This window comes from Panthera tigris, chromosome B3 (genome assembly GCF_018350195.1).
Source record: "Panthera tigris isolate Pti1 chromosome B3, P.tigris_Pti1_mat1.1, whole genome shotgun sequence".
In the NCBI taxonomy this organism is placed as follows: Eukaryota; Metazoa; Chordata; class Mammalia; order Carnivora; family Felidae; genus Panthera; species Panthera tigris.
Genome location: NC_056665.1, coordinates 12,106,355 through 12,121,736, shown reverse-complemented (window position 1 = coordinate 12,121,736; position 15,382 = coordinate 12,106,355). Strand labels below are relative to the sequence as shown.

The 15,382-nt window shown below is 50.6% G+C and overlaps 1 protein-coding gene across 2 annotated transcripts in view; it reads left to right on the top strand.

Moving 5' to 3' along the window:
• Positions 1-15,382, top strand: part of RGMA (repulsive guidance molecule BMP co-receptor a) — a 45,256-nt gene that overhangs the window by 2,872 nt on the left and 27,002 nt on the right. Inside the window, exons 1-2 of one of the 2 annotated variants that reach the window (XM_042987666.1) lie at positions 14,484-14,552; positions 14,849-14,964. In XM_042987666.1, the coding sequence (XP_042843600.1) occupies positions 14,883-14,964 (82 nt within the window). In that variant the 5' untranslated portion in view covers positions 14,484-14,552; positions 14,849-14,882. Of the gene's footprint in view, positions 1-14,483; positions 14,553-14,848; positions 14,965-15,382 lie in introns of those variants that run through there. The other variant, XM_042987665.1, reaches the window with a different exon arrangement.

Genomic DNA, 15,382 nt, shown 5'->3' with positions numbered 1-15,382 from the left:
TCCCTGACATTGGGACAGGAAGTTTTTTCCAGCCATTGTTGTAGTGATGCTCACCAGACCAGTGATGGCGTCTAGATCTCGCTAGAGAAATGGATGTCCAGAGAAGTATAGCCCAGGTTCTGCGGGTTTAAAGTGCTTTTTTCCCTTCAACCTTGCTGCCAAATGAATTAAATTCAAGCATTTGCTTTTCCCACGTGTGGTCCCCAAATTCAGTCATGCCTCAGGAGGTATGATCACCGATCTCTTGAGAAGTCTGCCATCCAGGGAAGATTGGATATCCCCAAGTGAAACCGAACATACACAAACTAGGATTACCAGAAACCAGTGCAGGCTCATGTGAATCTGTTAGTTCTGTGAAATGAAAAGGCACTACTCCATAAAGATCATTGTTCTAGAACCTGACTTATAATAACCCAAAGGTAGGTTCAAATAACTTTTCAGCATCAGTGGTGTTTCTGTGGCTCTTTCGGAGGATGGCTTGGGTTTTCAAACAACATGCATCATTTATTCATTCAACAGACTTAACATAAATTTAACCCAAAGAAGGAAGGCTCCAGACTCTCCCACCTGCCTGGTATCCAGCCCTATTCAAAGGACAGACTCCTGTTTTCCTAATTTTGACCCAACGGCAGTGCATTTTCAGCCTCTTTTCCTTTCAGTGGAAAAACTAAGGACTGTCTCACCTGAGTGTGCATACATGGTCAGGCAGAAGTCGATCTCCTTGGTGACAAATAAACATCTTTTAAAAGGATCCCCGGTTTCTTAGCCAGGTGTGACCCTATGAGTAGAAAACGCAGCATCAGGATGCCTGGGTGGCTCAGTCAGTTAAGTGTCCGACTTCCGCTCAGGTCATGATCTCATGGTTCATGGGTTCGACCCCCGCGTTGGGCTCTGTGCTGATATCTCAGAGCCCGGAGCCTGCTTCATATCCTCTGTCCCCCTCTCTCTCTGCCCCTCCCCACTCACGTGCTCTCTCTCTCTCTCTCTCTCTCTCTCATTCTCTCTCTCAAAATAAATAAACTTTACAGGGAAAAAAAATGCAGTATCATATTAGAGCCTAGGGGTCGAGGCAAGAATGCCTACTGAGTGAGATGTGAAATCTTTTATAATTCTCAGGGCAGCAAGAAGAAGAAATTTTGAAACTTGGGCAGAAATTAACAAAGCAAATGCAAATGTCTTTTATAGCCTCATTTAAAAAATTTCAAGGCACTTCTACTTGATGGATGTAAAAATGCCCTACGTACTTACTTGACCTATGAAATTATATCCAGATTACTACAGTAAAGAACTCAAGTGTAGCAAACACTGTTTATGCAGAAAAAAATTACAGAACTACTGCTTGAGTTTACTTCGTGTTCTCCAGTTGTTTGTTTAAAGCAACACCACGAGGTGAAGAACTTTCTAGAATCAAGACACTAGATTTGCCAGAGTCTGGAAATCTGGCAAAAACTTGAAAACAAAAGCTTCTGTCATCTGTCTGGTAGACCAAGGCCAATTCCTGTAGATTCTGTGTCCTCCACGGGGCATAGCAGAGATCAGCAGATAGGAGTGAAAAATGCCCTAAAACTTACTGATTTGCATCTGTGAGGCATTGCTTAGTAATTACCAGCCCTTGTGGCTGCCACTTTGTATGTTTCATTTTTCCATCTTCGGGAACTCTCCCACTCCGGGTCTTTGCCTGGTTGACAGCAACATTTTGGCTCGTTTCCTGGTAATGCTCAGCTCTTGTGCCCTTGTGAGCAGAGATACTCTGGCCAAGTCCTCGATAAGAGTCTCAGTACGGTTATTTTATTCTTAGTATGCTGTTCCTCTGAAGATGGACACAGACTATTTTTTTCATCCTCTTTTGGAGTTGTGAGGACTTCTCTCCCTGATGACTTTTTGAAACGAGATTAGGTGGAAATGCACAAACGTACAACGACTTGCCCCGGTGGCCTCCTGAACGTTCGTGGTGAGCCTTGTCGGCCACAACGCAGACGCTCTACCTCAGAGTTCAGTCTCCTGCTAGTTTTTGATACGTTTCACTGATCTGTACCACGTGGATCTCTTCCCTCCAGTCAGCTATTTAAAAACCATGATACCTTGGGGCACATGGGTGGCTCAGTCGGTTAAGCATCCACTTCCGCTTAGGTCATCATCTCATGGCTTGTGAGTTTGAGTCCCCCCCCCCCCCCCCCATCGGGCTCTGTGCTGACACCTCGGGGCCTGGAGCCTGCTTCGGATTCTACGTCCCCCTCTCTCTCTGCCCCTCCCCCACTCATTCTCGTTCTCTCTCTCTCAAATATAAGTAAACATTGAAAAACAATTTTTTAAACCATAATACCGCATTGTTCCACACACTTCCACAAAGCTTTATCCTCTGTCAGAGTCTGATCCTCTCGTGAGATCCCAAGATGTTGCTAGTTACCCCCCTGCCGGGACGCTGTTTCACTGGCTCTCAAAGAGGCTTGCTCAGAAGCCATCTGCTGGGCAAAAGTGACTTCGAGATTTGCTGCCAGTGCCCATTTTCAGCTCCCGACACTGTCAGTGGCATCCTGGAGAACGGATTGCTCTCATAAGAATATGTCCCCTGGATACGGAGACTTTAGGCTACTCCGTGGTGTTACGGTCTCTGCAGCCGTTTGCTTTGGCCACGTGGCCTGTGGGGATCTTAAATTGACCAGAGCCCCCTCGTGCGAGGGCATGCCCTAGATAGCAGCCACAGAGTCCCAAGCAAATGGAACTCCTGATGACTTCCCCCACGGCCCCCGTGATAAACCATCTCCCCCACCTCCCAGGCCTTTCTCTTTATGCACCCCTTAGAAAAGACCCCCATGGGGCTCCCCAGAAGCCCGCTCTTTTGGTCTGAATTGACCGATCTAGCCTCAGCACAGAAACCCTCAAACGCTCTACCGTGGACCCTAATAAAGGCATGAGCCCCAGTCCTGCCTCTCTCCCTGCACCCTCCCTTGACCACCCCACGTGGCCCCTCAAGGTATGCGGCATGCTTTGTCTAGATCTGTGAATAATCAACGTCTCCATTTTAGTTTCTCCTGCGGTCTGTCGTTGAACTGTGGCTCACCTCCCGTGCCCCACTTGACAAGGGTTCATTTGACAGATTCATACCAGAAAAGCACATGGAAATGCGTATCCCCCCCACAGAGCCATAAACGCTGTAGGGTTTCCTCAACCCAGTTGGTAGCTTGGAAACAATACGATTTAACGTGGGTTTGGAAATTTGGGTGTGTACTTTCATTTACATTTAATTTAATATCCGTTATGGAAAGCGGTAGAGTATAAATAATAAATAGACTTTTTAAATGCAATTGCATTTTCCCAGATGGGCTTCCATTTATGCAAGAGAGGCAAAACAGCAAGAAATATAGAGTGCAGAGGCCAGGCTTACCTGTAGACATTATGAGGTTCACGATGGCATCTCTTCACAGGTCCGGACCCACCAGTAACCCCCCCACTGCTAAGTTTGCTAGGTCATTTTGCCTCAGAACAAGGGAATCACGGGACATTAACTTATGGCGCTTCATGTCCTTTTGTGCCGCTAAAATAGTCTGATACTCAGAATACTGACTTCAAAATCGCTTACCTTCCTATCCTGAAGCACACATTCGGCTTTGTATCTTCACGTATCTCAAGAGCATATGGTAGGGAAAAGCCAATGCCACCCTTTTCTCTGCTGTGAGGGTTTTAGCTTGCTTTTATTTTCCTCTGCTAAGAGCATGTTAAGAAAGGAGATTCCCGGGGGCGCTTGGGGCGCTCAGTCGGTTGAGCGTCCGACTTCAGCTCAGGTCATGATCTCACGGTCTGTGGGTTCGAGCCCCGCGTCGGGCTCTGTGCTGACAGCTCAGAGCCTGGAGCCTGTTTCGGATTCTGTGTCTCCCTCTTCCTCTGACCCTCCCTTGTTCATGCTCTCTCTCTCTCTCTCTCTCAAAAATAAATAAATGTTAAAAAAGAAAAAAAAAAGAAAAAAGAAAGGAGATCCCTAAAGTCCACGTGTCTGATTTCTTTATGTGTAAATGGATGCTATTGGCAGAATCTACAGACTTCAGGCCTAGTTAGAAATATATTTACCTCCCCTGAGCCTGAGCCAGGAGTCAATGAGGACAAAGCAAACCCAAGCCAAGATGGCGCCCAAGGCCTGCCTCTCTGGGTCAGTGACCAATCTCTAGGGGCAGGAGCCCGCCCGGCTTTGAATTGGAGACACGGTCTGAATGGCTTGTTATCTGAAGGGACTGCAATGAATTGAGACTATAGATAGTTTTATCGAAATATCCTGTTGTGTAATATTTACCTGTCATTCAGAGGCTACATCCAAGTAAGCACTTTATGAAAACTTGCCCCCCAAATACCATTTAGTATCCTAAAGAAAGGAAAGGAATTCCATAACTCTTTCAACTTCCTAAATCTTTAAAGGGGAGGGGGAGATTGTTCAGGCAAATTGTTCTTTTCTGAAAACATTTTGAAAATTTTGTTTCTGGAAGACAGCGTATCTCCAGACATACTCTCATTTCTAACACATGACCCACCATTCTACAAATGGAGCATATTATTTGACCAACAGAAAAAAGTAAATGCCAGGTGAACACGAGAAGAGATGTGAAGCAGCTGTAGTTTGGTGGGGAAACACTGAACTTGGCATCACAAGGCCAGGTTCTGAGGCTCTCCCTGCCCTCGCTATTCTTAGTGACCTTGGACAAATCACTTAATCTCCCAGAGTTTCGGTGCCCTCGTTTGTGAAATGGAGACAACTGTGCCCGCCACACGGTTGAGATGACTCAACGGTTATGTGGGAGACTTTGTGTTTTAGTGGTTGCTCAACAGAACTTGCATATAACTAGTAATGCACTTAGAACCCACCCAGGAGTCAAGGTTATCCAAGAGTGCTTGGGGGATTCTGCAGATTTCCCCCCAGTTCCCACATGTACGAAGACTCTAGCAGAATCGGGTGCACAGTAGACATTCTGTTATAATCCAGACAATGGTTCCTGTCCGTGATGTTGTCAGCTACTTAGCAGCACTTACTCTGTGCCAGGCATCTGTCCTAAGTGGTCTGTCTATATTGTGTCAACTCATTTACGTCCTCACAAGAACCCTCTGTGGGAGCTAAAGTCTATCCCCACTTAACAGATGTAAAGGGTCGGTGTTCAGATGGCATGTTCTTAGCCAGAAGGCTGTATTGACTCTCTCACGTCCAAGTGAAGCCTCCAACAAATGCAAAAAAGAAAACAACGGTGGAGGAGGAGGCTGTCACATAAAGCAACACATTTGTTCTTGCTTCTGCATTGGCGCTCGTCCCCACCTCCCATCATCCAGGGATCTTCGGTATTTCAGCTTTGCATTAGCCATTCTAAACAATTTTGAATTTGATGAATAACTTGGTTATCTGTTCCTATTGCTAAATGTCTATGGTATTCGTGCTTGGCACCAAATTGTTCATTAATCCAAATACTCCAGCCTTCTGCTGGTGGAGAGAGAGAGAGACAGACTCCCTGTCAGTTCAGACAGTTGCCATTTGGTGAATAAATGGTTCCAAGCTGGTTATTCTCCCCAGGACTTTCTGGAATGGGGAGAAGTAAACACTGGGTGGTCTGTTCTCCATTACAGGAACCTGGTGTTTCTTGGTATGGTTACCCAAAAGTTTCTTTAAAACAAGAGGTTATTCCATGTTCGGAAGGCATGGTTTCAGGTGTAGGGTAGAATTGCTGGAGATTATCGCTGAAGAATTTGCTCAGCCACGTTTTTACTTGGGGAACCCAGAAATGTGACAGAGGAGGCCCCAGAATGGCTCCTTGGAGTCAGGTGTAGGCAAAGCCAGTTAGTTACAGAGCTAACACCAGTTGACCGGATCCCTAGAGACCCCTCCTGGGCGGCCAGGCCACAGTTCTGCAGATTGCAATGGCGTCTGAGGGTCCAGAAACAGGACAGAACATTCAGGGGCCACAAAGTTAGAGGTGGAGCCACCCCAAATGCCCCGTCTCTCTCTTTCCCCAGATCCACTGCAATGTCTAGAAAGCCTCAATCTCGACACTGACAATTAAGCACTTCACAAATGCTATCATTTTCATACTGGCTTTGTGGGCAGAAGAATTTGTAAGCTGTGGACCAGATGGTGGGTGTGTGCCAGAGTCACAGTCCCGAGACCCAATAGGAAGCGAGACTTTTGTAGGTGACACTCCAGTTATACACTGGTTTGTAATCCCTGCAGGGAGAAGTGGGAGACGGATCAAAAGAAAACGCGTTGGCTTCTCCAAGCGTTTCCTGAGAAACTCAGAAGTCAAGAAAGAGAGGCGAGGAAAGGCAGAGGGGCTGCTCAAATCCAAAGACCATGGAAATGCACCGCCAGAAACTGTTAGCAGGCGATCAGGAGGGCTCCAACCCAGCCTGGGTTAGGCAGAGACGACACAGAGGGAGTCTGAGCGAGAAGATGAACACAGAAGGTGGAGTGGGGTTAGGAGAGGCAGAGGGAAGACGTGACATCGCTGAGCCTGGGAGGAGTTGGTGAGCTCAGCAGAGGTAGTGTGACAGCCGCGAGTCGCCCAAACCCCACTCTGCCACCCAGCCAGCTGGGTGACCTCAGACAGGTTACTGACCTTCCGCAGTGTAAGTGGGGGTAGATGTGAGTTGTCTGACTTCCAAATGACAGGGGACGGAATAAGCATCTTTAAACGGGAATCGAAGTCCAGGAAGAGGAAAGGATACAATCTGTCTGTACGTACATCTGTCAATCCTCCTTGGCTGGTGATCTCAGTTCTTCTCTGATTGCTTAGCTCCTACCATGATGGGGGAGTTCACAGCACTATTTAACAGGAAATACCTACTGGGAGAGAGCAGTCAGAAGGTTGCTAATCGTTCTTGGCGAAATGATAGCGAATGAGCTAGGCTGATTGATTTTATATGTGCTTACATGCGCATGGAAATATCTAGAAGGATGCACATGAAACTGTTAATAGTTATTGCCTCCAGGGAGAGTCACCTAATTTCATTTGACAGGAAGTTGATTTGTTTGGATCATGTGCCTATATTGCTGTTTGAATTTTTTTACGAAATTTGATGCTAGACAGAAGGAAATGGAAAGCCCAGAAAATTTGTTCCTTCTAGCATTTTCTTTTAAAAAAAAAAAAATCCCTGGTATATCTTCCCAGCACAGTGACTGTGCCCATGCCTACCATCAGGGGTGAGTTTCCGGGAGGTTCTAAGGGGGCCACTCCATACCGATGTCCCAAGCCCAGCCAGTGCTCCAGGCTCTGTTCCCGAAATTGCAATCATGAGTGGAAATGCTAGCCCATGGGACAGTCTGTGTAGATTCCTAACAGGCGGAAGTTTGACAGAAGGTGTTCCAGACAGGGTGAAGCTGATGGCAATGGTGGATGTCACCAATCTTTGCCGTCGGTGGTCCTGTTTGTTAAGGAAGTTCCTGACAGAGACTCCCCCCGCCCCCGCACACCAACTCTGAGACACTCACCCGTTCTGTAAAGGCCCTAGTTGATGTGCAGTAAGGATGACGGGGAATCGATGCAGGGCTCTCAGCTCCTGAGACACGGAGAAAGCGCATCAACACCCATCTCAGAGTTCTGAGCACATGGTAGTGGAAATCATTTGCTCTACACCTGACTGCTCCCCTGGGCCGCCAGGAGGGGGCCAGGACTGTCTGTTGCTCGTGTGAGAATCCCCAACCACCGCCCCCCCCAATCCCAGAGCTGAGTGTTCAAGTACTTGGTGAGTGCTCCTTGAGTGAGTAAAACAGAAACACAATAAATAAATAAAAAGAATCTCCCTTGTGTGGGGGAAGACAGTGTTACTGATCTGATCACGTACATTTAAAGCCATGTCCAAGAGCAAATAAAATCTGCTCACGTATGAAAGTCATAAGAAAGAATCCAAAGAAAAAGTGAGATACTTCTTCAGTTCCTAAAGAGAGCTGGTGGAATGTCAGGAAATTCTATTTCAAAACACCACTAAAATATTGGAGTACAATCTCTCCATTTTATTTACCAAGAATAAGCATCCCTCGTGGTGAGGGAGGCAGCGCAGAAGCACACGGAGAGGAAAGGAAGCCTGCAGCAGAAGCGAAGAAAACAAGATGGGCCAAAGAAGGAGGACACTAAGACATTCTGAGATCTACAGGGAAGGGGTCCCTCCCTGCCAGAGTCTGAGACTCACAAATGCTTGGGAAGAAGAGAAGCAAACAGAGGCCGTCTCCTAAATCGTCATGGAAACAGGTCAAGGAAACTCTATGGCCACCAACCCCCAACCATCTGGACAGAGCGGAGCAGGGGTAATTAAAGATGGCAGCCACGTCCTGGTGGCCAGAATGCGCACTGAGCTTCCACACCGGGCCTGCGCCCAAGGGCATACAACCCTGGTCTCCCTGCCCACAAAGGGAGCCCACCCATCTAGGAAGGGGCCCTTTTCATAGCCACTTTGTGGAACATATACTAAGAAAGTAATATCACCAGGCACGTTTTAAAGTCCCAATGAACTGGACAGAGCACAGCACACTTCCTGAAAAGAGAACATGAAACCGGAGAAATCTATTAGCATTCTTTGAGGAGGTAGAAACAGGCCCGGAGACGAGGGAGAAACCCAGGGATGAATTATGTTTAGACTTTCAAAATTCCTTCCGACTAAGTTCCACCCCGGGGGTCATTCGCAATAGTTAAGTCGCTCCAGAATGTGCCAGGTGGGGAAGGTGGGGGGAATCACCACAGATTGGAACTGTCCTCAGAGACAGGAAGCAAAAGATGGGATAATCAGGTACTTTTCTGGATGAAGAATTATAAACCGTGGGGATCCCCAAGGATCGCTGGTGCTCCCAGACTTAGCTTAAATGTCCATAGATCATCTGAAGGAGCGAATGCTCAGATGCTTCCAGGCCTGTGGATGAATTGAAGGGTCCGGAAACAAATGGCAAAACAAATAGTGGATAAGCTAGAGGACAAGCTTACGAGTTAGCAAGCAAATGCATATTTAAGCTTCGGGCAGGGAGCGGGGGGCAGGCCTCAGTTGGATGTGGGAGAACATATCCAAATCATAGCAAAATGGACTCTGTCCAGTCTGTTGATAGCCCCAAAATGGGATCTTGGGGGTCTTTGCAAAATGTTTGTGGGATAACGATCGTGCAGGACCCAGTGTTCAGAAGGTGCTAAAATGCTTTCAGAAATGGCATTGGGAGCTAAGCCAAAGATAGGATTCTCCCTGGGCTGTACCCAAACCTGGCGGTTTTACGACTTTGCCCTAGAGAAAAATACCGCAGAACTGTAGAAAGGTTAAGTAATCACCCAGGTAGAAGACTTCCTTGAGAAGCTGGGCTGCTTTGTTCTTTAAGAGCTTTAGGGTGGAAAGATGAAACCCCAAAGATGATATGGTCAAAGTCTATAAAACTTTGGAAGTTACTGTGATGAGAAAACCAACTTTAGTTTTTCTGAGTTGCTGCGTTTTACATTATGAGAACCCTGCTGTGGACATTCAGGTAAGGACTCAAGTTTAGGGTTCCTGCCTTAAGCTCCTGCTTTGCCAGGGCACCTTTTGAAATAACCCTTAGAGTTGAGCCTAAAGAAGAGTTAGTGACCTTCACCTCCACCCCCTTATATATAAGTGCCTGCCACCCCACCGTCTGTCTCCCGTTCACGATCTGGGATGAGGGAATGCCCCTGGCCTGGCCCACTGTGCACCCCACCATCCCACTCTTTCTGGGGCCTGTATGCAATACATCTCACGACTCTAATTCTTTTTGTACATTATTGAAACTACACCTTCCATCAAAATGACTTTATGGGCTTCACTTGCCCAAAGCGGGGAGCTTGGGTGCTGAGGGAACTCCTGCCTGCCGACCCCATGGGGGTGCTTTTGCCTCCCCGTTCAGCCAATCATAAACTGCATATTCTTTTTTTTTTTTTAGTGTTTTTATTTACTTTGAGAGAGAAAGAGAGCGTGAGTGGGGGAGAGGCAGAGAGAGAGGGAGACACAGAATCCAAAGCAGACTCCAGGCTCTGAGCTGTCAGCACAGAGCCTGAAGCAGGGCTTGAACCCATGAACCGTGAGGTCATGACCTGAGCCAAAGCCAGACACTTGACTGTTTAACCGACTGGGCCACCCAGGCGCCCCTTTAATATGCATATTCTTAATGCAACACACCAGCTCCGGCTGCTCAGCACCATTACAGAGAGAGTGAACAAGGTCTAGCTCATCAAACCCCAGACCCACGGGAGCCCTTGAAGTCTGAAATAGGAACTTGAGATTAAGTTTTATTTCGATTAAAGAGGAGTGGGTCCCCCCGCCCCTCAGTTGTAGGCAAAACCAACCGAGCTCCTCAAGACTTGGTATAAGCAAAATCTGTTCAAAGGTAGGGGGTGGAGGCAATGGGAGTAGACCCAAGAAGTTCTTCCAGTAAACGAATGAGTTGGGAGCTATTGACGACATATCCCTGGGCTTGTGAGGTTGGTGAAAATATTTCTTGGGACCAGTGCTGGGCCATCAGCTTCCTCCTTGTTACGAGTCTGTGCACACAAGTGAGAGAAACCTAAATCAAACCAGTTTCGGCAAAATGAGGAACTCTCTCGTCTCCCGTAGCCGGACCAGGGAGGAGGAGTTACAGAGAGAGTGGCATGGGGAGCCCTGAAAATCTCCAGCCGTCCCAGAAAAGCTCACCAGATAAAATGCGATTTGAGTAAAAACAGCACGCTAACTCTGCAGACACATCCTCCACCTGCAACACTCATCAACACTGGCCTTCACATCAGATTGCTACCCGCAGACTCATCATGTAGGGATCAGAGACCAGGATGCGGCTCCCCCATAGCAACAGTCTCAGGACAGATTCTGATTGGTCAGCTTGGGTCATGTGCCAGTCACCACTTTATTGAAAGTACTTGTTAGGTTCTCTGCCTTGCCTTGACTTTAAATCCAAGAGGATAAACTGATCGACTCAGCCTGAGTATTAATGTGCACCCAGGGTTGATGAAGCGTGATGCAACTTACAAACCTAGCGAATCCCTACACATGAGTCACCTGGGAGAGCTCATTAAAAATGCTGATGCCCAGGCTGTACCCAGGGATGCAGATTCAGCTGCTCTGGAATGGGTCCTGGGCAGTGGTACTGGTTAGCCCCCACAGTGGTCTCCCAAAAGAATATGTCTCTCCTCTTCTTGAGACCTCAGGTGGGGCTTCCAGCTGCGATAAACATGGACACCCTCTCAGAGCCTGTGCTGGCCATTCTCGAGCTTTCTCAGGCTCCTGTTCTGTCTTTCTGCAGCCTAGTCTCCTCCTACAGCCATCCTCAAGCTTTCCAGCCCCTCAGGCAGGCCACACCTTGGTACATGTTATACTGAATGTTCCTTCTGCCTGGAATCCTTGCCCTGCCCCCCCTCCTTCGCCCACCATCTCCCCCGGCACTCTCCCACACTGGGAGAAACTTCCCTCCCCACCCTGCACCTGGGTCTGGGCTGGAGGCCCCTGGCGCCTGTGTTCTGTGTCTCTGCTGTCAGAGTCTGTGTTATGCTTTATTGAAAGTGATTGTTAAGTTATCTGTCTAGCCTTGACTTTAAGCCCAGTGCGGACTTGCATCACTGGAATTAATGGCACATAGAGCACATCAGGCATGGGCTTGGTGTGTTCCACTCTACAGTTTATTAGCCAATAATTGGGTGAGTACTTAACTGCACTCAGCCTCAGTTTCCCCATCTGCAAAATGAGGATGACACTAGAACGTACCTTCGCTTTAAGTGTCTAGAAATGTAAAGTACTTAGCCAGCCCTGGACATAATGTGACAGCACAGGGACACCTTGGCCATAGTTGCTGTCATTCTTACTAAAAATGAATCCTTCAAGACAACTCACAGGACACACCATCTTTTTGGTAAAGCCTTCCCCGGGCGGTTGGCCGATCACCCCTCACCTTCCTCTATCGTCTGTTTCTACCAGCGATTCAAAGATAGGAGCTGTCTTATTTCTTTAGCCCCCAGGGACTGGCATGCAGTAGTCCTGAGTATATATTTATTGACTGATGACTCAGACCCTGGATTTGGGAACACCCTGTCCGTACCCAGAGGCAGGGAAAGCTAGAGTCCCTGACACCCCTCACTCCTGGGAGGCATTAGCCTTATTCAGAACCTTGCCTTTTCCGAAGCCCCGTGCCCCTCCCCCCACAGCCCCACTGCCTGGACCATGGGGCCATGAGGCCCCAGTGCTGGGCCTCCACAGCTAGGGCTGGGGAACAGGGAGCAAGAGCCATGCAAGGGAAAATCTCTAACCCGAAGCCCAGAGAACAACCTAGGGGAGAACCCATAAGTGGTCAGACTCTATAATGGGAACTGTCTGTATGAAGTCAGCTACACTTTGAGTTAAGTCCATTTCTGTGGCGAATGAAGTGCTGAGTTCCTTAACCCAGTGGTTTAGGGATTTCTTATTGCAAAGACCTGGGGAGTTGTCAATAAGCTGGTTGGTTTGGCCAGTACAGACAGATTTTTCCAGGTCAGCAAAACCCCATACTGCTCTACTGGGGGCTGGATTTCTCTTGATAGTCTAAACTATGTAAAAGCCAAATCCCCACTTCGATGATGTCCAAAATCAGCCTCACACATCTCTCCTCGTGAGGGGGAAAAGAAGTCCTTTGCGTCCCTTTCCCAAATTATTTGCTTACGTCATAAGAATTGGATGTCCTCACAAAATGGCGGCCAGTCTTGGAGCAGGAACTGCGGGGAGTTCCCAGTGCCTCTCCCAGACTGTATTCAGTTGCAGCCGCTGGGTGACAATATTATCAGCCTGCCCCTTACAGACAAAGAAATTGAGGTGTAGAGGCTCCAAGTCCTGCTTCCAAAGGTCTACCCTCAGGCCAGGACCGTGTTGGAAAGGCCTGCGTTGAGGTCTTCTGAAGGCTGCACAGCCTATCTGCCACTGGAGATGTTGCCACAGCAGCTGCGATGAATTCACTGCTGGGGATGGCTGACGGATCCCTTCTCTCTCATTAGTGAGAAGCTTTAGAACTAACCGTGAAAGGCACAATCCAGCAAACGGTGTTCATTGATGGACCTCAAAGGTGCCTCTGTGCCGTCTGGCTCCGTGCCTGCCCCCGTGTGCCAATGTTATCCTACCATTCTGTGGACTGAATCCTTAGGTCTGGCCCGAGGACAGGCCCCGCTGGAGAGGAATGCCATCAGAGCCCTGGATCGTGAGGTTGCTGGGCTCTCACTGGGCAAAACTGCAGTAGTTTTGCAAATCAGGGCTTAAAGTGGACCCCAGTTTGGGGGAGCAAAAAACTGCAGTAGTTTTGCAAATCAGGGCTTAAAGTGGACCCCAGTTTGGGGGAGCGATGGATAATTGGAGCCTGTTGGGCTGAGAGCTAACTATTTGGGGGAAAAGCCGCGGCACTATAACGTTAAAGGTGAGCAGTACCTTCGTGGCATTTGGAAATGCCAAGGAAAGACAGCTTCCTTTTGCCCCATGACATACCTGGCTGAGAGACCTCAGTCCCCTTTCTTACCTGGTCTGCAGATGCCAGATTCAGAAGCACTTCTGCTTGGCGTGGGACCTCAGGGACTTAGGGCTTTCTTCCCCTTGCCCAAAGCTTGCTCCTCCAGACCTGCCCTCCTGGCAGGCAGCGCCCCAAGCAGCCCTGCAGCCTGTGTGGCCGTCTGCGAGTAAGGACTGCGATAGTGCTTAAGGGAAACATCAGAATTGGATAAAAATTCAGATTTTTTTTCCCCCCTCAAAGAACCAGATGAGTAGGCTTGGAGGAGAGGTGAGGGGGGGCCACGGGGGGAATTGGTTCGACTCAAAACACTTGCTCTGGCCTATTTGTGTTCCGTCCAAAAGATGTTTCCCAGGGAAGGTTGCCAGTCGCTTAAATATCCCAACCAGAGGCAGAAGAGCCTCAGGTCCTAGGGAACCTTGGGGAGGAGACATATTTCTCCTGGAAAAATAAGCGACCGAGTTAAGGGAAGTCACCACCCTGATGCCCTCCCAGGAGCGGCCTTGGTGGCCTTGCCCTGGCAACCCCAGGCGGCTGGGCCCTGTGCACCGCGGGGACCGCAGTATCCACACCTCCTCCGGGGTGGCAGCCGTCCTGCCGCCTCCGTCAGGCTCGAAGGCCCCCAACTCTGGAGTGCAGCCAGGGCAAGTACTGGCGAGGCAGCGAGGTGCTAGAAGGGGATGCCGGAGGCCCTGAGCCCAGGCCGGGTGGGTGGCCCGGCGGGATCTGGGAGGGAGCCGCGAGGTGCGTTAGTGGCTGAGACCCAGCGGGCCATCCCGGACACCCTCGGATTTTTCGGCCCCCTGCATGGGGGACCCATCTGAGTAGAACAATGAACCAGGGGGTGTCCGTGGCGGCTTCTGGACGCGGTCTGGCTGGAAACGGGGTCCTGGGGTTTGGCTGCAAGCGCAGTGTCTACCCGAGTTGGATATTTACAGGTTGGATGGGGGAGGGGGGCTCTCGGCAGGCGGTCCGGAGGCTGGGCCTCTTCGGCCTGGGCTGCCGCTGGGGTCGGGGAGCCGGGGCGCTCCCTGCGCCCCCGGGCCCGGGTTCCCGAGCTCCCCGCGACCAGCGTCGGAGCCCCGCCGCCTCGGTCCCCGCCCAGCCTGCCCCCCACCCCACCCCACCCCTCACGCGCCGCGCTGAAACCCGAGCTCGAGGGGGCGGGCCGCGCGGCGGCTGGGGCGGCGGGGCCGCGCCGACATTGGAGGGGACCCGGGGGAAGGGAGGGCGAGGGAGGGGCGCGCGGGGAGGGGGGGGCGCGCCGGGCGCCCGCGGCCGAGGGGGACCGAGCCTCCCGGCTCGCTGCTCCCGCCGGCGGAGCGAGGCTGCCCTTTCTCCGCAGCGTGATTGATTTTCCTCTTCTTTTCGTCTAAACTCTTCTTCCAGGGAGAGGCTAGTGGTAACAGGCCGAGCTGGATGGATGGGTATGGGGAGAGGGGCAGGACGTTCAGCCCTGGGATTCTGGCCGACCCTCGCCTTCCTTCTCTGCAGCTTCCCCTCAGGTAAGGCACTGCCCCCGGCGCGAGGATGGCCGGCCGGGCCCGCTCCCCGGGCCTCGTCGCTGCGCTCGGCCCCGCGTCCGGGAGCCAGTGGAACTGAAATCCGCCGGCGCCCCCTGGACCCCCGCCTCCCGTCTCCACTGGTCTTTGTTTCCCCCGCGCCCCGCCGAGGGCGCGATGCACCCCCGAGGGGACCGAGGAGGTGGCAGGCCCCCGCCCCGGCTGCAGTGAGAGGGAGCCGGGAGGTCGCAGAGGCCGGGGGCGTCTCCCTCCTTGCGGGAGAGGGGGTGCCGGGGACGCGCCCCTTAGGGGCCCCGAAGGAGGGGTGGGGTGGGCTGGGGAGCACCGACTCGCAGCAGGGGGCACTTTCTCCCGCTGCTCGCCCACCAGTGTGCAGACCTGCCGTGTGCCCAGGGGTGGA